Here is a 23,599-nt window from a genome sequence, read left to right on the forward strand (position 1 = left end):
TATGATAAAACCGGACGATATGGAGAACCCAAACCCAAACACCCAAATCAAAAGATCAGAAGACACACAGTACTTGGCACAATTAATCAAAGAACTACAGACAGGCAATGAGAGCATGGCACAGGATATAAAGGACATGAAGAAGAGCATGACACAGGATATAAAAGACATAAAGAAGACCCTAGAAAAGCATAAATAAGAAATTGCAAGAGTAAATAAAAAAATAGAAGATCTTGTGGAAATTAAAGAAACTGTAGGCCAAATTAAAAAGACTCTGGATACTCATAATACAAGATTAGAGAAAGGTGAACAACGACTCAGTGTCCTCGAGGACCACAGAGCGGAAAATGCAAGAACAAAAGAAAGAATGGGGAAAGAAATCGAAAAAATCAAAATGGATCTCAGGGATATGATAGATAAAATAAAACATCCAAATTTAAGACTCATTGGTGTCCCAGAAGGGGAAGAGAAGGGTAAAGGTCTGGAAAGAGTATTCAAAGAAATTGTTGAGGAAAACTTCCCAAACCTTCTACACAATATAAATACACAAAGCATAAATGCCCAGTGAACTCCAAATAGAATAAATCCAAATAAACCCACTCAAAGACATATTCTGATCAGACTCTCAAATACTGAAGAGAAGGAGCAAGTGCTGAAAACAGCAACAGAAAAGCAGTTCACCACATACAAAAGAAGCAACATAAGACTAAGTAGTGACTACTCAGCTGCCACGATGGAGGCGAGAAGGCAGTGGCATGACATATTTAAAATTCTGAGAGAGAAAAATTTCCAACCAAGAATACTTTATCTAGCAAAACTCTCCTTCAGATTTGAGGGAGAGCTTAAATTTTTCACAAACAAATGCTGAGAGATTTTGCTAATAAAAGACCTGCCCTACTTCAGATACTAAAGGGAGCCCTACCAACAGAGAAACAAAGAAAGGAGAGAGAGATAGAAAATTTTAACAGACATATATAGAATATTACATCCCAGGTCTCTGGGACACACATTCTTCTCTAGTGATCACGTATCTTTCTCCAGAATGGACCGTATGCTGGGACATAAGAACAAGCCTCAATACATTAAAAAAAATAAAATGAATTTGTTCAAAGCACATTCTCTGACCACAGTGGAATACAAGTAGAAGTCAGTAACCATCAGAGACTTGGAGAATTCACAAACACCTGGAGGATAAAAATGAGGGGGAGATAAAAACGTTCCCAGATAATCAAAAGCTGAGGGACTTCAAATGCTAAAGGGAGTTGAGCAGGCTGAAAGGAAGGGACACTAAACAATTGACTGAAACTACATGAAGAAATAAAGATTTCCAGTAAAAATCACATGATAAATATAAATACCATTACTACTGTATTTTTGATTTGTAGCTCCACTATTTAGTTCCTACAGGATCTAAAATACATAAACTGTAATGATAAATCAGTGGTTTTGGACTCAATGTAAAATATGTAATTTTTGACAAGAACTACATAAAGGTGGGGGAATGATGGAGTATAGGAACATAGTTTGTGTGTCGTATTGAAGTTAAGTTGGTATCAAAGAAAAACAAGATTGTTATAGATTTAAGATGTTAAATTTAAGCCCCACGGTAAACACAAAGAAAGTATCAGAGAATATGACCATAGAGATGAAAAGTAGAGTAGGGGTTCTAAGAAGTGGGGGAAGAGGCAATGGGGAGTTAAGAAATGAGAGTAGGGTTTCTGTTTGGGGTGAAGGGAAACTTCTAGTAATGGATGGTGGGAAGGTGATAGCATTGCAACATTCTAAATGTGATTAATCCCACTAATGGAATGAAATGGGAAGATTTAGGCTATGTATATGTTTCCACAATTGAAAAAAAAAAAGTCTAAATAGATGACAATTAAATGTCAAGGATGATCCTGGATGGGATCTGAGGATGGAGGAGAGGAGGCTCAAAGGGACACAGATGGGACACACACACACAAAAAAGGAAATATAGAATGTAAGCTTTGTATCGATGTTGAATTTCTTGAACTTCTTAGCTGCGCTTAATGAGATTGCATAAAAGAATGTTCTTGTCCATGGGAAAGGTACATGTGAATTATATTGTTTGTTCAAAGGTATGTGCAGCTTGCTCTCGTATGTTTAGAGGACAGAGCAGTAGATAATGGATGATAGGGAGGGAGGGGGGGAGAGAGGGAGGGAAAGAAAGAAATGGTGTGACAGGATGTTAAAGGTGGTGGATCGGGGGGTATCAGGGGAGAGGGGTCAGGGGTATGATGGAGTTCTTTGATGGGGTTTGTACTGTTTTTGCAACTCTTCCTGTAAGATTGAATTTATTTCAAAATAAAATTTATTAAATTAAAAATATATATATATATACAAGTACTTCTTATATTAGAATATTTGTTCCTTCTAGTAGCATTCATAAATGCACAAATTTCGTATGTTGAATTTTTAAATCACGTGTGTCCTTGTCACCATGCCCAACAGCTTGCAATATGGAAATATTTACATATGCTTTGAACAGTTTTTATGCTTTTGTAGTGGATGAAGATGAAAAAGAAACAAGTTTTTGCTTCCTTAATACTACAACTATGTATTTAGCTATCACATCCCATTCAGAAGTAACTGTCAGGATGGACTAGATAATAGATATTACTGAATGACTTCATCGTCTCAAGTGTAAAATGTTAATGGTTAAGTAGGAAAATGTCCTTATTTCTGGGAGTTGCATGGGAAAATATTTAGAAATGAAATTGTCATGAAAGTTATAGTTTAACTTTCATTTGCTTCTGCTAACTGGCCCCCTGTGTCCCACCTCCCCCCCCCCAAAGAAAACCCAAGTGTTTGTGTATTACACACTGTAGACAAAGCAAAAGTAAGTGTGTTAAAAACCAGTGAATCTAGATGAGCAGAATATGAATGTTCATTGTACTATTCTTTCATCTTTTCTTTAGGTTTGAAAAAGTTTTAAGTAAAAATTGGGGGAAAAAATAATGATAAACAACCATTCTTCCCTGCAGGACTCAACTTCTTGCTGATTTGGTTTTACGGTATCAATCTAGTTGACATGTTAAGTATATCCTTAATATTGGATTCAGAAACATTTAAACATTTAGCCATCAGTAAAGAATTACACCTTTCTTATATTATTTATGGATTCTAAGATTACACAGTCGGGAAGTTCCAACTTCCTTCCCACAGTGGTTTTAAGTGATGCTTTTCAGCAGGAATAAAGGTAACCTCCTGCACAAAAGTCATTAATTCTCTGTGTTATTAAAAGTCTCCCTTGGCAGTAGCAGCCTTGATATATATAGCCTTTGTTATTGAATGGTTTCATCCTGATTATTTGTGGGCTACATATATCAGTTAATATTTAATGAGTAACATGTCTCCCCTTTATTTTCCCTCCTTGTGTAAATGATGAGAGAAAATGATGATCTGGTTGTCCTGATTTTCTGGTTGTCCTAATTATTATTTCTCTATTATAATCCATTTTGTCTCTCTAGACCAGGGTATTTAAATTGCTTCAAAACCATATCCAACAGCAAACTTGGACTGATGAGGGCACCCCATCAATGCGAGAGCTTCGTTCAATATTGCTAGAATTTGCTTGCAACCATAATCTAGAAAACTGCAGCACTGCTGCCATGAAGCTGTTTGATGACTGGATGGTGTCCAATGGAACTCAGAGGTGAAGTGTACTTCTATTCAAATGAACTCTCTTCCTCTTCTTTACCTCACAACATATATTGAAAACAGGATCTTCTCATTCTGGATCATAAATGTTAAAAATAATTTGAAGTTTAATGTAGTTAAACTCTGTGTGTCTGTGTTCTTAAACAAATTGCTTTTAATTTAGGAATAAAAGGTAGCAGGTAGAGTTGGTAGTTAGTAGAAATGCTTTGGCTTGATTGGTTCTCTCCAGATTCCTTACTGGGCATTATGGAGAGAAGATTCAGGCATCAGATGGAGAGTTGGGGTGGAGGATTTTGATAGCCTTTTGAGCTCCTTCCCAGCTCTTAAATTTTGATATAGGAAGTTGCCTGTGCTTTACCTGGCACATTTGCTGCCATATTTCTGTCATGGATCCTATCACACTGTATTGAACTGTATATGTTTGTTGTTCTTTACTTTGTGATAGCCTGTGAGTTTTTAGAGGGCACGGACTATGTGTCTCATTCCTTTTCCCTTCTGCAACATCCAGCAGTTGCCTACCTGGTTCTTTGTAGGTGCTCAGTGAATAATTATTGTATGAAATTGAACTGATGTTCTTCATAGACATACCATTGGGAAAGTAGCATCCATTGAATTAAACCTTTCCTTGACCCTATGTTGTACAGTAAAGACTCCTCTAATTATTACCTACCCTGACCTCAAAACAGCCACCACTAGTCAATTCCCTTTGCCTCTGTGTTTAAGAATTTTTCTTGTCCTCATGTGTGACCACCTCTCTTACAGCCTTCCTACTGATGTCATGACTACTGTGTTCAAAGTTGGAGCCAAAACTGAGAAAGGCTGGTTATTTCTCTTAAGCAAGTATATTGTGGTAGACTCTGAAGCAGAGAAGAATAAAATACTTGAAGCTCTGGCCAGCTCAGATGATGTACAGAAACTTTACTGGTATGAAACTACCTAGGGATTATGGTATATAGAAACCAAAAACATAAAAGCATTATCCTCCTAGGATGAGGACCTTATTTACTTTGAAATCTCCCTTTTATTCTTTTTACTAACAGTCCAGACCTGAGTTAGGCAGTGTGGTGAGGAGCTTTCATGTGCTGGACTTCCTTTCAGGGACTTAACCTTTACAGATTTGCAGAATACTCTTTGCCCAAGAGAGACTGGAAGATGCCAGGACTCAGAACCTCCTTCTCCTCCCTGCTCAAACACTTCTTTATATTGTCTTAACATAGCTTGTTGTCTTAGATTCCATAGTTAGTGCTTCATTCTTTTGGGTCAAGGCATTGTTCTGTCCAAGCTGTAACTTTGAAAATTCAGACACTTCAGAAAAGGGTAATATTTAAAAGCTTATAGATTAATATCTTCATGTGAATTTATTTGTCAGACTTTTCCTTTTTATCCAGCTGATGAAGGGCTGGGAATGGGCATTTCACATGGGTGAAAGAAAGGCAGTAAGTAGAGCCTCTGGAAAGGAAAAATAGGGTATGGCAGCAAGGAGGAGCTCTAGTAGCCAAGAGAAATATGATGTTATCTGCTGTCTGGTGTGTAGGACACCAGAAGTTGAGAGTCACCTTGAGGACAGAAGGAGGACTTGGCCCCAGTGCTTCTTTTATATAATTTTGCTCAGGTAAATCCTAATAGGGTCCCAGAGAGGTCCTCAGTCCCTGCCCAGGCCACTTTCCAAAGGACACACTGTAAATAGACATTTTCTTCATAATAGTAGCCAGCTTCTAACCCAAGCAAATAGAGAAAATATTTTATTTTTAAATTACACTAATAATCCACTAATAAATTCCCATTATGAAGTATTCAGGTGATATAGAAGAAAATGAAATAAAATATGTGAAATGTGTCTCTTAAAGTTCTTATTCTTTTTCTGTTGACAATATCAGTCTTAGTGTGTATGTATATATATGTGTGTGTGTGTGTACACATATATATCAAACCATATTATTAAGATACAGATTTATACTATACCCAGTGTTTTGTGACAAGGTACTTTTAAAAAAATTTATTATTAGAGCAGTAAGAGAAGAATCATGCAGAAAGTACAGAGTTCCCATATCCCCCCTAAATACACACACACATGCACAGTTTCCCTATTATTAATACGTTGCACTAGTCTGGCACCTTTCTTACAATTGAGGAAGTGTTGTAATAATTACAGTTTAACTATAGTCTGTATTTTACATTAGGGTTCTCACTTTATGTGGTACAGTTCTATAGGTTTAAAATTTTTTTTTATTGTAACATTTACAACCTAAAATTTCCCTTTTTAACCACTTTCAAGATGCAGTTAGGTGGTGTTAATTACATTTGCAATGTTGTGCTGCCATCACCACCATCCACTACCAAAATATTTGCATCATCTCTTACAGAAACCGAGTACCCATTAAGCATTAACTCCCCATTCCCCATTCAAATCCTTGCCCCTGGTAACCTGTATTCTCATTTCTGATTCTTAATTTGCATGTACTAATTATGTCATTTAAATGAGATTACACAATATTTGTGCTTTTGTGTCTGGCTTATTTCATTCAACATGTCTTCAGGGTTCATCGATGTTGTAGCATGTATCAAAAATCTATTCCTTTTTACAGCTAATATTCCATTGCATATATATACATTTTGTTTATTCTTTTTTTTTTTTTTTTTGGGGGATGGACAGTTGGATTGCTTCCCCCTTTTGGCTATTGTGAATAATGCCACTGTGAACATTGTACAAATATCTGATCAATTCTTTGGGGTATATATATCTAGAAGTGGTATTGCCAGGTCATAATGGTATTTCTATACTGAACTTACTGAGGAACCACCAAGCTGTCTTCCACCACTGCTGTACCATTTTATATTCCCACCAACAATGTATAAGGATTTACTTTTCTCCTCATCCTCACCAACACTTGTTATTTCCTGTTTTTTTTTTTAGTAGTAACCATTCTAGTGGGTGTGAAATGGTATTTCATTGTGGTTTTGATTTGCATTTCTCTAATGGCAATCACACTGAGCATGTTTTCATGTGTTCATTGACCGACCATTTGTGCATGTTCTTTGGAGAAATGTCTGTTTAAATCCTTTGCCCATTTTGTGATTGGTTTTGTTGGTCTTTTTGTTGTTGAGTTGTAGGAGTTCTTAATATATTCTAGATATTAAATCCTTATCAGATATATGGTTTCATCTATTTTCTCCCCTTCTGTAGCTTGTCTGTTCACTTACTTGATAATGTCCTTTGATGCAAAACAGTTTTTAATTTTAAGGAAGTCTCATTTATCTATTTTTTCCTTTTGTTGCTTATGTTTTTAGTTTAAAGTCTAAGAAACAGTTGCCTAATACAAAGTCCTGAAAATGTTTCCTTGTGTTTTCTTCTAGGAGTTTTATAGATTTGGTTTTTATATTTGATCCATTTCATCTTTGATCCATTTGGAGTTAGTTTTTGTATATGGTGTGAGGATATTGGTTCATTTTCATTCTTTCACATATGGATATCCAGTTTTCATAAAACCATTTGCTGAACAGACTATTTTTTCCCCATTGAGTGGACTTGGTGCCCTTATCAGTTGGCCATATAGGTATGAGGGTTTATTTCTGAACCATCAGTTCTATTCCATTGGTATATGTATCTGTCCTTGTGCCAATACCGTGCCATTTCAACTACCTTAGCTTTGTAGTAAGTTTGTTTTTCCTGTTTTTTTTTTATTGAGATTGTTCACATACCATACAATTATCCAAAGATCCAAAGTGCACAATCAGTTGCCCATGGTACCATCATACAGCTGTGCATCCATTACCACAATTATTTTTTTTTTCAATTTTTAGAACACTTTTATTACTCCAGAAAGAAATAAAGACAAAAAAAGGAAACTCAAATCCTCTCATACCCTTAACTACCCCCCCCCCCCTCCATTAGTGAGTCTTGGTTTTGGTATCGTACATTTGTTACCATTGATGAAAGAATGTTAAAATACTACAAACTGTAGTATATAGTTTGCAATTATTTTTTTCTTATATGCCCCTCTAGTATTAAGTTCTAGTTATAGTGTCATACGTTTGTTCTAGTTCATGAGAGAGATTTCTAATATTTGTACATAACCACAGACATTGTCCACCACAAGATTCACTGTTTTATACATTCCCATCCTTTAACCTCCAGCTTTCCTTCTGGTGACATACGTGACTCTGAGCTTACCTTTCCACCACCTTCACACATCATTTAGCAATGTTGGTTATTCTCACAACATGCTACCATCACCTCTGTCCGTTTCCAAACGTTTAAGTTCACCCTAGTTGAACATTCCGCTCATAATAAGCAACCGCTCCCCATTCTTAAGCCTCGTTCTATATCCTGGTAACTTATATTTCATGTCTATAAGTTTCCATATTATAATTAGTTCGTATCAGTGTGACTCTGCAATATTTGTCTTTATGTGTCTGTCTTATTTCACTCAATATAGTACCCTCAGGGTTTTTTCATCAACCCATTTTTTTTAAGACGATTCTGTTCACACACCATACATTCCGTTCTAAGTAAACAATTGTCGGTTCCCTGTATAGTCATGTATTTATGTATTCAGCACCATTACCACTATCTATATAAGGACATCTCCATTTCTTCCACAAAGCAGGAGGAAGAGTCAAAGAAGGTAGAAAGACAAAAGAAAAAGAAAAAAGACAGAGAAAAAAAAAAAACATGACAGCTAGAAAGCAACAAAAGGAAAGACAGCATTAACCTAAAGTAGAATAGAGAGTCAGACAACATCACCAATGCCAGGAGTCCCATACACTTTCCCTATCCCCCCTCCTCTGTATGCATTTAGCTTTTGTATATTGCTTTTGTTATATTAAAGGAAGCATAATACAACATTTCTGTTAATTATAGTCTCTAGTTTGCATTGATTATATTTTCCCCCCAATCCCACCCTATTTTTAATGACTTGCAGTGTTGACATTCATTTGTTCTACCTCCTATAAAAACATATTTGTACCTTTTATTACAATCATTGAGCACCCTAGGTTTCACTGAGTTATACAGTCCCAGTCTTTATTTTTCATCTTTGTTTAGTGTACTTACATTGTTGTGCTACTATCCTCCAAAATTGTTCTCCAAACCTTTCACTCCTGTCTTTTCCTTTCTGTCTGCAGTGCTTCCTTTAATGTTTCCTATAGAGCAGGTATCATGTTCACAAACTCTGTCGTTGTCTGTCAGAGAATATTTTAAGCTCTCCCTCATATTTGAAGGACAGTTTTGCCAGATACAGGATTCTTGGTTGGGCTTTTTCTCTTTTAGTATCTTAAATATACCACACCACTTCCTTCTTGCCTCCCTGGTTTCTATTGAGAAATGCGCACATAGTCTTATCAAGCTTCCTTTGTATATGATGGACTGCCCACCTCTTGCTGCTCCTAGGACTCTCTCTTTATCTTTGACATTTGATAATCTGATTATTAACTGTCTTGGCATAGGCCTATTCGGATCTTTTCTGCCTGGGGGTATGCTGCACCTCCTGGATCTGTAATTTTATGTCTTTATAAGAGAAGGGAAACTTTCATTGATTATTTCCTCTATTATTGCTTCTGCCCCTTTTCCCTTTTCCCTCTGGGACACCAATGACATGTACATTCCTGCTTTTTGTTTTGTCATTAAGTTCCCAGAGACATTGCTTATATTTTTCCATTCTTTTCTTTATCTTTTCTTTTGTGTGTAGCCTTTCAGGTGTCTTGTTCTCCAGTTCTTGAGTGTTTTCTTCTGCCTCTTGAGATCTGCTGTTATATGTTTCCATTGTGTCTTTCTTCTCTTGTGTTGTGCCTTTCATTTCTATAGATTCTGCCGGTTGTTTTTTCAAAATTTCGATTTCTACCTTATGTATGCCCAGTGTTTTCATTATATGTTTCATCTCTTTTGCCATATCTTCCCTAAACTTTTTGAGTTGATTTAGCATTAGTTGTTTCAATTCCTGTATCTCAGTTGAAGTGTAAGTTTGTTCCTTTGACTGGGTCATAACTTCATTTTTCTTAATTTAGGTTGTAGTTTTCTGCTGTCTAAGCATCTGGTTTCCTTGTTTACCCTAATCAGGTTTTCCCAGCCCAGAACAGGCTCAGGTCCCAGAAGGAAGAAATATCCATTATCTGGTTTCCCTGAGGGTGTGTCTTAGAAGATTGGTGCACCCTGTGAGGTCTCAAGTCACTGTGCTTTTCTGCTCAGCAGTTGGCACCTGTCAGCCTGTAGCTCCAGACTGGGGTATGGAGGTGTGGCCCGTGGGTTTTTTCCCCCAGGCTCTGGGGTCTGATTATGAATGGAAGGCACATAGTAGAGCTGGGCCCCACTTCTTTCTTCTTAGGGAAGATAGACCCCTAGGGAGAGGTCATTAGCAATTGAATGGTCTCTCTGCCTGTGCTGTCTCCACCCTTGTCTGGGTCAGAGCCCTGGGAACTGAAAATGGCTGAGGCTTTCTCCACTCGGCCGAAACAGGGACAGAAAGTCCCCTTCGGGACCAGTATGTGGCCACCCTCCAGCTCTCCAAGGTCAGTCATCACCAAAAGCCTCTGTCTGTTTGCTTCTTAGGGATTCGTATCTTGTATTGAGCAGACACATTTGTTAATTAAACCCCAGTTGGAGCTCAGCTGAGCTATATTCACTTGCTTGGCGAGTGCTGCTCCCTAGGACTGTGAGGCTTTGCAGTTCAGGCCATGGGGGGAGGGAGGTCCTGCCTTGGATCTGCTATTTTTAATTACAGATTTTTTGCTTCAGTCTTGGGCATTCTTCCCAGTTCTGGTGTATGCTGAGTGGGCTGTCATGTTTGTCCCCTCACAGTTACTCCAGATTATTCACTAGTTGTTCCTGGTTGTTTGTTAGTTGTTCCAGGGGGACTAACTAGCTTCCACTCCTCTCTATGCCGCCATCTTCTTCCGTCTCTGTCTGTAATAAGTTTTTAAATTGGGAATGTGAGTCCTTCAACTAGGTTCTTTTTCAGGGTTGTTTTGTCTATTCAGGACCTCTTACCTTTCCATAGGAATTTGATGATTGACTTTTATATTTCTGTAAAGAAGGATGTTAGGATTTTGATTAGGATTGTAAATCATTTTGGGTAGAATTCACATCTTAATATTTAGTCTTCCCATCCATAAATACAGACTCCTTCCATTTATTAAAGTCATCTCTATTTCATTTATCTTCACTCTAATCTTTATTTCCTTTCTTCTGCTCAGTTTGGGTTTAGTTTCTCTCGGTATGAGGTTAGGTCAGTGATTTGAGATCCTATTTAAGCATTTTTTCATGTAGGCATTTAGAGCTATAAATTTCCCTCTCAGCACTGCCTTTGCTACATCCTATGTTATTGATTTCTAGCCTCATTCTATTGTAGTTGGAGAAAATCCATTGTGCAATTTCAGTATTTTTATATTTATTGAGACTTGTTTTGTGACCTAATGTGGTCTAGCCTAGAGAATAATCCATGTGCCCTAGAGAAAAATGTGTGTGTTCTGCTGTTGTTGGGTGAATATATATATATGTGTGTGTGTGTGTGTGTGTCTATATATTTCTGCTAGGTCTAGTTGGGTTATGGTATTATTCACGTCTTCCATTTCTTTATTGGTCTTCTGTCTTAGATGTTCTATCTGTCTGATAAGGTTCTTTTTTAGTGAACAATTTTGAGATCTTCCATGTCAGTTCTTAAAGTCTACTTCATTTGTTTTTATGATTGCATAGAATTCCATATATGGGTCTACCGTAATTTATTTAACCCATTATTTGCTTAAGTGCCTGTTGATGGGTGCTCTAGTTTGCCTGGACTGCTATCACAAATACCACACAGTTAGTTGGCTCAAACAATGGGCATTTAATGTGTCATGGTTTGGGAGGCTAGAAGGCTTGCTTTTCCTGGAAGACTGTGGTGTTTTGATGCTGACTGCTGGCAATTCTTGCGGTTTCTTGGCTTTCCTGTTACTTGGCAATGTCCTTTCCTTTCTCTTCCAGGTCTCCCCTGACTTCCCACTTCTTTTCCATCACTGTGGCTTTCTCTTTATAAGGTTTCCAGTAATCCGGATTAAAGCCAACCCTGTTTCAGTGTGGCCACACCTTAACTAAAAATAACGTTTTCAAGAGGTCCTATTTACATTGGGCTCACATCTGTAGGAATGTGGCTTAAGATTAAGAACATGTCACAATTGACATGCATAGTTCAGTCTACCACAGTGGATATTTGGATTTCCCCCCATTATAATTACTGTTGCATTCTTTTTTTTTTAAGGGGGGGTAGTTTATGTTTCCTCACTATAAGCAGATGGTATAGCACAGGTGATATGAAGTGCTTACATTCAGATGCCAGGCTTGAGCATTTATTAGCCATGTAACCATGAAGCAATTACATAACCTCAGTTTCTTCAGTTGTTAAATGGAAATAGTTGATAATATTGAGTGACAAGGCTTACAATATTATTTGGCATATAGTAATCAATAAGTGTTAACTTTAATACTACTAAGAATATATTCTGAAATGTTTCTTCATTTTCAAATCATTTAATAGTCTAGTTTTTTAAGAGTATTAATATGCCTGCCTACTCAAATCAAATATGGTTTTTATCAGAAAAAATTACCAGTCTCCAGAATTGTATCAAAATTTATTTCATGTCTGCCTTGTATGTTCAGTATATATAGTCAATAACTGTTTATTATTCTGTGATGGTATATGGAAATGCCTAATTTGTTGGTGAGTTCTTCCTTCATTTAGACAAATGAGAGGTTTTCAGCCTATAGATCAATTTTAGACTAAACCAATACTTATTTTCCTTGAATTTTGACAGTTTTATTCAATCATCACTTTATCATGATTAATTATTTTGGAGGCTAAATCTGCTTTATTCTTAAGGTTAATGAAAAATAGCCTTGATGGAGATACCATCCGAACACAGAAGCTGTCATTCATCATTAGAACAGTGGGACAGCGCTTTCCAGGACACTTATTGGCATGGGATTTTGTCAAAGAGAAATGGAATAGGCTTGTACAGAAGTAAGTTTCTCAGAGAATTACTACCTGTTAGCATTCTCAGGTTCTGCATTTTAAAGTCTCCCAATTTTGTGTTGGTTCACAGGAATTATGATTTACTGTGGGAAGAAAAATGCTTCGTTGACAGTTTAACTGAAACACCCAGAATTTTTCACATTTGTAAACATAATTCCATGATATGCTTCATTTAACAGTGGTGTTCCATTCAAGTTCTCATCAAGCCCAGCCATGTATGACATTAGGTCACTTAGCTCAGCATGGCCGTAGTCTATTTCAGAATAGCTATTTAGTTGTGTGTGTTGAAAAATACCTCTTCATTGCCAAGGGATTAATTAAGAACTCACATCCAGCTAGGCAGCACAAGTAGATTTTTTTTTTCCTTTTTTCTTTCTTTCTTTAAAGTGAGAATGGCATTTCTGGGAGTGCAATATGATTTTTTAGTAGATTAAATGTATTAATATCTGAATATCCTTAACTCCTAACTTTTTTTGTTCTGTTTTCCTTCCTACTGGAATTAAGTGTGTGTAGGATTGCTTCTAATTTACTGAGTTGAAGTTCCCAGCATCAGGACTCCACTCTGCCTTTGGCATGTACAGCTTACATGAAAGCATCTTCTTTGCATTCAGGAACAGTGCTTTGCTTACCAGCAGCTGCCTCTTTTTTTTCCTCTTTTTGCTCTTTATTTGTATTTCTCCAGGTTCCATCTGGGGTCCTATACCATACAAAGTATTGTGGCTGGATCAACTCATCTGTTTTCAACAAAGGCACATTTGTCTGAGGTTAGTTGTATAAAATGCTAGTAGGGAAATTGGGTAACCCTTTCTCCTCAGGTTTGCTCTCTTTGAGATGGTGGCTTCTCTTCTCAATCCCTTTCCTTTCTCTGTCAGCCTTCATCAGTGCTAATGATTCTGCACTGAGATTTAATCATGAAGGGTATGATATATGGCAATGAGGAAAAATTCCAATTCTGTTCTCAATGGTGTTCTCTTTTTCTCTAATACAAATAATTTTTAAAATTAAGACCAACATATACCAAATATTTTTAAGTGGAAATAAAATTATTTTGAAGAATTGTTTTGGGGGAGTAAATTTTTAACACCAAGCTTAACTTTAGCCTCTAAGTCATTTACTGTTACTTTGACTTTTTTGTTTTCTATTTTAATTTGAAAAATCCATCCTTGTTGGAGTAAAGGGAATTCAGTTTAAAAAGTACTTCACATTTCACCATACTCAATCAGGAACTCAATGTAAATACCTTGAATGTTAAACTATCTCTTCTCTCTACTGCTTTCAAAATTTATCACGGACATCACCAGTTAAAAGCTTATTTGAAAAGGATATTCAGAGTTACCTAAGATTTACTGTCCTTTTCTTCTTTTGAAATTCTCCATGTGGGACTTACAGGTCCAGGCGTTCTTTGAAAACCAGTCAGAGGCAACGTTTCGGCTTCGCTGTGTCCAGGAGGCTTTGGAAGTCATTCAGTTGAATATTCGATGGATGGAGAAGAACCTAAAAACTCTGACATGGTGGCTGTAGTACACACAACCACACCTCATTTTGTCATCCATTCAGAAAGCTTATAAACTTGGGTCTCTGCCGCTTTTGCAAAAAGCCAAGGTGAAGCCAGAATTGTTGCCAAGTTGTTTGCACTCTTCAGAGTTATAGTTAGCTCAGGGCATGTCTGTATTTCATGTCTGTCTTTTCTGAAGTGTCTTTGAACAGTCCGTAGTTATTTATTACAAAATTATATTTGCCTAAATGCCAGTCAGCTACAAAAACAATGAATAATTTTTCTACTTTGAAGATACAGAAATGGGGGGAAGGGTGGAATCTGGGAATCTGTTTCAGAAATCTGTTTTATTTCTCAATATCTGGAAAGTACTGGCACAGTGAAAGGTATGTCATTAGAGCCACCATCTCTGCAAGCTGCCAGTTTATCAGCCATTTGTTGTTTCATGTTTATGGATGTTATTTGAATGTGGTACAAAGTTTGCTTTAAAGAATACAGTAAGAAGACAGTGAAGCATGCGAATGTAAGAACTGATCTCAGGTGTGCAGATCTACTTTGATTTGGGATTTTGGTTTGTCCTTTATTTTCTGAAAAATGTTTAAATAAGATCTACAGCTATTGTGTCTTTTTCTGCAGAATAGCCAGGTGCTACAGAATTTTTACATTTTTTTTGCATTGAAAAGCTAAATAACAAGGCCAAATGGTTAAATTTTCCAAATATTTAACACTTTCTTTTTAATCTTTTATAACATCACCACGGGAAACTGCTCCAAAATTAGCTGACTTTAATTGTAATTATTTTATTCATGAATGCTGATATTGCCCAAATCTGTACACCTTTATCACTCCCTGTCATAGATATGCCTTATGTTACAGAAAGCTATTTCTACATTCGTGACAAGCATTTTCTTAACATTGGTGTCTTTCATTGTGATTTTTTATCACTGTTACTAAGAATACAATTTGTTTAAGTTATCTTTTGGCATAGTAGGTCATAGACACTTTCTCTCTGAATCATAACCCTGTGTGGATTTTCATTTTATATCATAGAGTAGTATACTAGAAGCATATTTTAAAATAAGGTCTTTGAGAAATTGAAATTTTTTATTTAAAGTTCACCATGGTACCTTAATGGAATGAATAGAATGTGGGGCAAAGGTAACTTGAATTAGGGTTTGGTATGGTGGGCTTTGAATTTTTTCCAATATCAAAAACAGTGCTTTTCTTTAATGGGAAATCAGTTTTTCTTTTATTGTGGCCAAACTAACGGAGTGAAAGAAATGGCCAAAGAAAGAAAGAAAAATGAGGGAGAATATCCAAAATTGTATGGCATTTTTACTCCTTCTGAAGGAGAAATACTGTACTTGAATTTTTTTGAGCTATGCAGATTTAAACCCAGATTATTGTGTTTGTTTGATTTCTAGGAGAAAAAAAAAGGCTTTCTTCCTAATAATTCCTGAGTAGTTTATATTTTTTTTGAAAACAGCTTCTATGTACATAAAAAGGGTAGTTACCCATTTGCAAGCGCTTAGTACCCCATAGTCAGACAATGGGAAAGGTCACTTTTTTTATTCAGCAGCTGTGCAGTTAGAATATGTGAGACTGTATAAAATTATATTTTTTTTATGGAAAATATTTTTATAAAACAAAATTTAAAAGGCTGGCAAACTAAAAGATAGCCTTCTTTAACCATAATACATTTCCCCCAATTTAGGTTCTTGTAAACAACATTTCTCTCTCTGCTTATCCGGAGACTCACAGAATCATCTAAAGATGTCTTATTGAAACTGGGGTGAATGTAGGTCTCTGTTCCTTTTGTGCTTCAGTAAATGGATGTTAATTAGTTGATACTGAAAGTTACTGTGTTATTGTATTTCTGAAGTGGTGAATTTTGGGGGTTTCGTTGTTGTTCCTGGTTTTTTACCATGTATTACTAAATTCAACTTTGATACGGAGCTTAAATTTTATTATTTCTCCAAATCAGCTATGATTCTTCAATTTTACCTGACCATCTTGACATTGCTCCTGTAGTATGTGTTAAATCTGCGTATGGCAAATCTTATCCTGAATTTTGTCAGTTTTCTCAACGTGTACACGTGTGTGTATGTGCACACGCACGCGCAGTGTGGGAGAGGCGTCGTTCTAAGTAAAACCTTATCAAAACACAGGCTAAAAGAGAGGTAACTCATGACCCATTGTGATCTTTGTACTCAAAGGCTATTCATTCCCATGCTATCAGATTCGTAACATCTGAATTGTTTTTATAAGTTTTAGTAGGCTTTCCCTCAGTTTTTGCCATAGAATTTCATAATTTTTAATGCTCTACTATCCCATCCATATAGGACTTCTAACAATTATCTCCAACTAGAAACTCAAGGTTAAATAATGGGTAAAAGCTTGTGGTATAATAAATACAATTGTAGCTTTCAAAGTGTTTTTTTTTTACCAAAAAAGCTTTATCTTAGCCACGGTATTTCTGAGAACTCAAATAGATTGAAGCACAAAATTCAAAGTATGCTTTTTTCTATAAGCACACAGATCTGTGACAGAATTAAGTAGTTGTTTGGTAAATGTTGTATGCCTTCTATTGCAGAGCTGTCCATTGGAATGTAACATAAAAAGTACGTCATACTAAATTATTAGGAAAAGTAGAACTGGAAACTGTGGAAGAAAAATTTATGCTTTGGACATCTCAAGAGTTGTGAAAGTAGAAATGGAGTGAGTCCAATTTGTTCTGTTAATATCAAATGATTAGTTATATTAAACTGCAAATAGGGTCAGTTTCCACCATGAGCTTGTGCCTTCCTCTATCATATGGTTTCATATAAGTCTCTTTAAATGAAATTGGCTTGTCACTTTTGCAGTGTTCTTGAAACCTTTACTATCAAAGGTTTACTTCACCCTGATTTTCTTTGCCTTAAGTGTTTTCATTTTGTTGTACTTTAGCCACTGTCAGAAGTGTCCTGTGTAGGTATCTAGAAAAGAATTGCATCAGTATTACAGATTACAGAACGGAATCCTGTCTGAATATCAGGAAGTGAGGAATTAAAGGTAAATGCTGAGTTTGTTGGATTACTGATAACCTTTTATTGAGGTTGAATTTTGAAAGGGTCTACTCAAGACTAAGGTACGTGGAGCCATAATCTGCGATCAGATTTCCAAACATCATGTAAGCCCCTTGTGTTTCATGGGGCTACAGGGAAGCTATATGCATATCAGAATGCGTTGTTACTAAGGACAGCAGTTCCTGGGCTGAGTTTGCAAAACTATGCCGAAATTTTGTCACACAGACCTATCTAAGAATTGAGTCCTAAGTATATGATGTAGCTCTTCTTCTCCCCTTGGCCCTTGTTACTTCTATTTTTATGAGTATTTACTCTCTTTTTAAAGAATGTCCTCCCACCCTCATTTGTATTTTTAAAAAACTGACATATGTAAATTTTTTGACGTGTTTTGCATTCTTGAATTTTTGACTTTATTTTCTGCATGGCTGTACCAAATGAAAAGTGGAGGTCCCAAACTATGAAAAGTCTTCTCTTTTCCCTTTCCCTTGTTGTCTGCCTGGGCAATAGCTCATAGAAAAGTGAGTGATATGTTTGGGTGGGTCTCAGGGGGGTATATACTTTTTAAATGTACATATGTGTTTTGCTGTTTATATTCTTTTTGTATATTTTGTCCCAACAAAAAGTGAGATACTATCTTATGAAAATCTCTTCTCCCCTTCCCATGTTGCCTCTGTGGGCAACTGTTGGTGGAGTAGTTTATTGGTATCCTTTTTTGGAAGAAGGTAGTGATGTTGAGAGTAGAGCAGTATATGTTCTTTTAAAAATGTGTATAATGAGATGTCTTTGCTGCTAGTTTGTGGGTATTTCATTTTATACTTCATTCAGCCTTCTTATGGACATGTAGTTACCTAATGAATCATAGCAGCCAGAAGTATGATGAATTCCATTTACTTCTCTCCTTATTGCCTGTGTGGACAATAACTAATAGAGTAGTTGCTATTGTCTTGATCTAGTCTTGAGGATGGTGGGAGGAGGGAGAGTTTATATCATTCTTTTAAGTGTATATAAATGTTTGGCTTCTTTTTTATATTTTATACTTGTTCCTTTGGATGCACATGTACGTGATGAAAATTGAGGTTCAGAGTATGACAAATCTTCTCTAATCCCTTTTCCTTATTGCCTCTTTGGGCAATAGCTAATAGAGTAGTTTGTTTTTTATTGGGGGTTTGGGGTGAGTAGGGTATGTAAGATATGTACTTAATGAATACAAATATATTTGCTATTACATTACTGTTTCATTTTGTACTATGTCCTTCTCACAGACATGGACTTGAAAGTACCTAATGAAATGTGGAAGTCCAAATGTGTAACAGTCTCCTCTTTTCCCTTTCCCTTATGGCATGTGTGTGCAAGAGCTCATAGAGTAGTTATTGGAGTGACTTTTTTTTTTTTTTTTTTTTTTTTCTTTTTTAGGGGGTAGGGAGTAGTAGGGTGGGAGAGGGAAGGCAGGGCAGGGATATATATACAGGTTTTTGCTTCTATATGGTGTTATTTCATTGGATACCCAGTCCTTCGCTTGGACTGGGACGTACCTAATAAACCATGGAGTTCTGGATGTGTAACAATCTCCTCTTCTCCTTTTCCCTTATTGCTTATGTGGGCAATACAATTAGAGTAGTTTGGGTTTTTGAAGGTTCTCTTGCCTGGGAAAGGGGTTTCAGGGCAAGACTATGTACCTTATAAATGTGTATAAATGTTTTTGCTACTCTTTTGTTACTTCATTTGTTACCGTGTCCTCTAAACAGATATTTAGAAATGTAAAGAAAATTGAGATTCAATCTGTGACAGTCTTCTCTTCCCCCCTTCCCTTATTGCCTATGTAGGCAAGGACAGGAGAGTAGTTGATTAGTTTCAAGGGTTCTTTTTTGGGTATTGGGGCAGAGGGTGATATCAGGGTATATACTTTTCAAATAGATGTACATGTTTTTACTTCTTTATTTCGTTAGGTACCCATTCCTTCACATGGGGTGGGCCTAGAGGTTCCTAATGAACCATAGAGTTCTGGATGTATAACAATCTCCTCTTTTCCCTTTCCCTTTTTTACTGCTATAGGCAATAATTTTTAAATAGTTTGGGTTTTTTTGAAGATTTGGGGGAGGTGAGGGGAATAAGGGCAGGATATATTATATACTTGTTAAAAATGTATATACAGTTTTTGTTACTATATGTGTTGTTTCATTTAGGACCCAGTCCTTTGCTGGGACATGTTGGTACCTAATGAAACGTGGAGGTCCAGATGTATGAAAATCTCCCCTTGTCCCTTTTCCTTATTGCCTCTGTGGGCAATAGTTTTAGAGTACTGTAGGTTATTTTTTTTACTCCATCACCACCCCCAGGAGGGTGGAGATATGTACTTTAAAAAATGTATATAAATGTTTTTGCGCCTTTTTTCTGTTACTTCATCTTGTACCTAGACCTTTCCGTGGCTATTTTAAGGTACGTAAGGAAAATCGAGGTTCATTCTATGAAAAATCTTCCCTTCTCCCCTTCCCTTATTGCCTGTCTGGGCAATGGCTAGTACAGTAGTTGCTTAGGGTTTTTTTGTTGTTGTTTTTTTGTTGTTTTTGTTTGTTTGTTTTGGCAGGGGTGGGATAGGGGACTACTGGGTTTGTATTTTTTTTAAATGTATGTAAATATTTGCTACTTTTTTATTCTTTCACTCCAAAACCAGTGTTTTGTAGGTATACTTATACATATAAAATGAAATGAAATGCAGAGACCCAGATCGACAGGTGTGAGGAATCTCTTCTCCCTTCCCCTATATCCTTTGTACAAGGGCGAAGGCCATAGTTTGAGGGTTTGGGTGTTTATTTTATATATATATATATTTTGAGGTTGAGATTGATTCTATGAAAAATCTCCCCTTCTCCCTGCCCTCATTGCCTAGTGGGCAGTCGTAGAAGAAGATATGTTTGGTTTCTTTTGGGGGGGGAAGGGGGGGAGCTGTATTTTTTTAATGTACATAGATGTTTGCTACATTTTGTGTTATTTCATTTAGGACCCAGTCCTTTGCTGGGACTTGTAAGTGCTAATGAAATGTGGAGGTCCAGATGTATGATAAATCTCCTCTTCTCCCTGTCCCACATTGCCTGCCTGGGCAATAGTTTTATAATAATTTGGGGTAGTTTTTTGTGTTTTGTTTCATTTTGTTGTTTTTTTGGTTTGTTTGTTTGGGGTTTTTTTTTTTATTTGGGTGGGTAGTGGCTAGGGGGAAAAGACAGGGTGTGTACTTTTTTAAAATGTATAAAATGTTTTTGTGTTACTGATTTTGGACCTAGTCCTTTGCATGAATGTCTGGGTAACTAATGAAAATCGAGGATCAGTGTATGACACATCTCCCCTTCTCCCCTTCCCCTTATTGCCTATGTGGGCAATAATGAGTAGAATAGTTGTGTGTTGTTTATTTACTTGTTGGTTTTGGAGGGATTTCTATCTTTGGCAGGGAAATATTAATAAGTATAAACAGGCTTTATTCCATTTTGTATTTAGTCCTTTGCATGGCTATGTAGACCTATTGAATATTGAGTTTCATAGTGTGACAGATCACTTCTTCCTTTCCTATATATTTTCTTGTTCAGCAGTAGCTAGTGTAGTAGTTGTTTTGTGCTTGTTTCATTTTATTCTGAAGGATGTATACCTTTAAAATTGTAAATATACACACACACATGCACATAATTTGCTTCTTTATTTTCATCATTTCCCTTTAGTTCTTAGTCCCTTGCAGGGCTCTGAAGGTAGCAAACAAAATCAAAGGCCCACTAAATCCCTGCCATCTGGCTTGAAGGTTCAGCAGCGTGGTGGTATAACTAATCGCAACAGGCAGATAGCAAATAAGATGAGAGACTGTTTGGATATGAGAAGACTCTTTGGATACAGTTGAACTGCGAAAGTGAATCAGATCCAGTATTTCTCTTGTTGACTCAAACTAAACAAAATAGTGAGAAAGGGACCTGTACTTGGGAAATTCCAGAAAGACAAGAGGAAAAAGTATGTTTACAGTTCATTGATCAGTCTTTCAGTAACTGCTAAGACAATAAAGCTGACTGTGGTATCATGAAATAAAAATGCTGCCTGGTACTCATTGGAAGACTCTTGAGAATAGCTCCTTTTTGAGACCTGGAGTTGGATCAACAGCAGTCATTTTCAGTTCTCTCAAAGGCATATTCATGTATACCTGATGGAAATTATTTTGATTCTGGGAATGAGCCTTTTGAGTTATTACCATCATTCCAGTGAATGAAAACATGGGCCCAAAACCTAATCCAAAAAGAGTTTTAGAGGTGACACAGCAGGTTTGGCCCTTTTTATGTAGAGCTCTTTGATGTGGCTGCATCTCTCGCCTCAGTTCTCCATTAGCTGTGCCATTCCTGTTCTTTTTCCTTTGTGTCTTCTGTTCCTGCCCTATTAGATGTTACCTTCAGTTGCACTCAAAAATTTAAACCCATGCTGCCTCATTAGCTGTATGTTTTTGTGTGCATTTCATGCATCCAGACCTTTATGTGCACTTTCAGCATTCTTGTATCATATTTCACATTGTCTCTTCATCCACCACATGGTAAATGTTATGACTCCACATTTTTCTGTATCAAAGAAAACGAATGTGTTCAACATCTTTTCCTTCCTTCCTCCCTTCTTTCCTGCCTTCTTTCCATCAAAACATCTTAGCATTATTTGTTTCTTTGGCATTCATAATGATGCTACTCCATGCTGAAGATTTGCCATATTATTATATATAGTTTTTAGAAACATTAGATGATATGACTCCTAGAAAATTGGCAGAGATTTTATTTACCATATCAAACTCTCAGGTTCTAGTGTTGAAAAATTAGCCTATACTTTGCTGTTACTTATACCTGCTGCTGTAGAAAAAGTAAATGTTTATTCATGACATATTTAACTTTGATCTTAAATAAGAGAGAGGGGACAGCTTTTTGGAGTTAGTCATGGTAGTCATTAGTGTTATTTCTGAACAGTTCTTAATTTAAGACACTTCAAAGGAAGTAAAAGGTCATGGCTTAACTGAATGAAATGTTCCAGAATTTGAACTGTTATAAACCATCAGTACAATAAAACACTCATGTGTGTATGTAAAATGAGAATTACGACATAATTGGAGCATTTGCATTAATCAACAAACTCACATCGAGACAAAACTTAGTCTTACCACTGTCTTGATTAAAGCCAAGTGTTCCATGTTGCTGTGAAGAGTAGTATCTTTTAAATACTTTGGAAAGTAATTACTTAGAAACTTGTAAAGGTATTACGTTTTTGTATTTAAATACCTATAATGATCTTCAGTTCCTTGAGTCTGAGTTTATGGTTGGAATTCTACATTTATATCATAATCTGTCTTTTGTGGAAGACTTTGAAAATAGTTATGTACATGTATAAAATTGTACATGCAAATTGTGTTGTTTCGGATGTAAAGGGAAAAAGCTTATTTTTCTTTATACTTCTGATAACTTGTTTTGCATATGACCAGCACTGATTGAAAGGCATGTGTAACTGCAAACACTGTTGCTTTTTTTTGTGAAATGAAAAATAAAAGGATTTAAATACAAATAATATGTGGATTGTCTGGATGAAAAGAATTACATATATAAAGTAGTATTTCTTCTCAGATTATGAGCTCTCCCAGGGCAGTGACCATATGTGTTGTTTTTCGTAACTTGTTTCCTGTCTCACTAGTATCCCTGTATCATATAATTTCCCAGTATCCCTACGGCACATAATTCAAGGTTTCTCAACCTTGGCACTGTTGACATTTTGAGCCAGGTTAATTGTTCGGGGTTGGGTTGGGGGCTGTCGTGGGCATAGTAGGAAGTTTAGCAGGATCCCTGGCATCCACTGACCACTAGGTGATTAAGTGGCAGCATGCTCTCCACCTCCACCCCTATGCCCCCCTCCCCAGTTATAACAACCAAATGTGTCTCCAGACATTGCCAGATGTCCCTGGGTTGGGGGAAGTGGGGCAAAACTTTAAATAGAAGCATGGGGCAAGGGACACAGTAACTGTTAAATGAACTTGATCTAGGGCAATTGTTTGCATTTTGGACTGAAATGATTCTTGTATACACTTCAGATCACCTTGGTGGCCAGTTGATACGGTAATAATATAATACATAAATCAGTGTGAGACATGTAACTTTTTATGCCCATGAAACAAAGGAACATTCATGTGATGGTTAGGTTCATGTGTCAGCTTGGCCAGGTGATAGTACCCAGCTGTCTGGTCAAGCAAACACTGGCCTAACAATTACCGTGAGGACGTTTGAGGCTGGTTAACAAACCAACAGGCTGGTTTATTAAATCATCAGTCAATTGACTGCAGCTGTGACTGATGACTCATCAAAGGGTGT

At 36.6% G+C, this 23,599-nt stretch overlaps 1 protein-coding gene across 4 annotated transcripts in view; it reads left to right on the forward strand.

Annotated features, from left to right (window-relative positions):
• LOC119507560 (leucyl and cystinyl aminopeptidase) overlaps window positions 1–18,645 on the forward strand; it is a 130,677-nt gene extending 112,032 nt beyond the window's left edge. For 3 of the 4 annotated variants that reach the window (XM_037800706.1, XM_037800704.1, XM_037800707.1), the window contains 5 exons: window positions 3,492–3,676; window positions 4,444–4,605; window positions 12,528–12,668; window positions 13,363–13,444; window positions 14,070–18,645. In XM_037800706.1, coding sequence (XP_037656634.1) covers window positions 3,492–3,676; window positions 4,444–4,605; window positions 12,528–12,668; window positions 13,363–13,444; window positions 14,070–14,201 — 702 coding nt within the window. In that variant the 3' untranslated portion in view covers window positions 14,202–18,645. The remainder of the gene's footprint in view (window positions 1–3,491; window positions 3,677–4,443; window positions 4,606–12,527; window positions 12,669–13,362; window positions 13,445–14,069) is intronic. The other variant, XM_037800708.1, reaches the window with a different exon arrangement.
• The last annotated feature ends 4,954 nt before the right edge of the window (window positions 18,646–23,599 follow it).

This window comes from Choloepus didactylus, chromosome 13, assembly GCF_015220235.1.
Source record: "Choloepus didactylus isolate mChoDid1 chromosome 13, mChoDid1.pri, whole genome shotgun sequence".
In the NCBI taxonomy this organism is placed as follows: domain Eukaryota; kingdom Metazoa; phylum Chordata; class Mammalia; order Pilosa; family Megalonychidae; genus Choloepus; species Choloepus didactylus.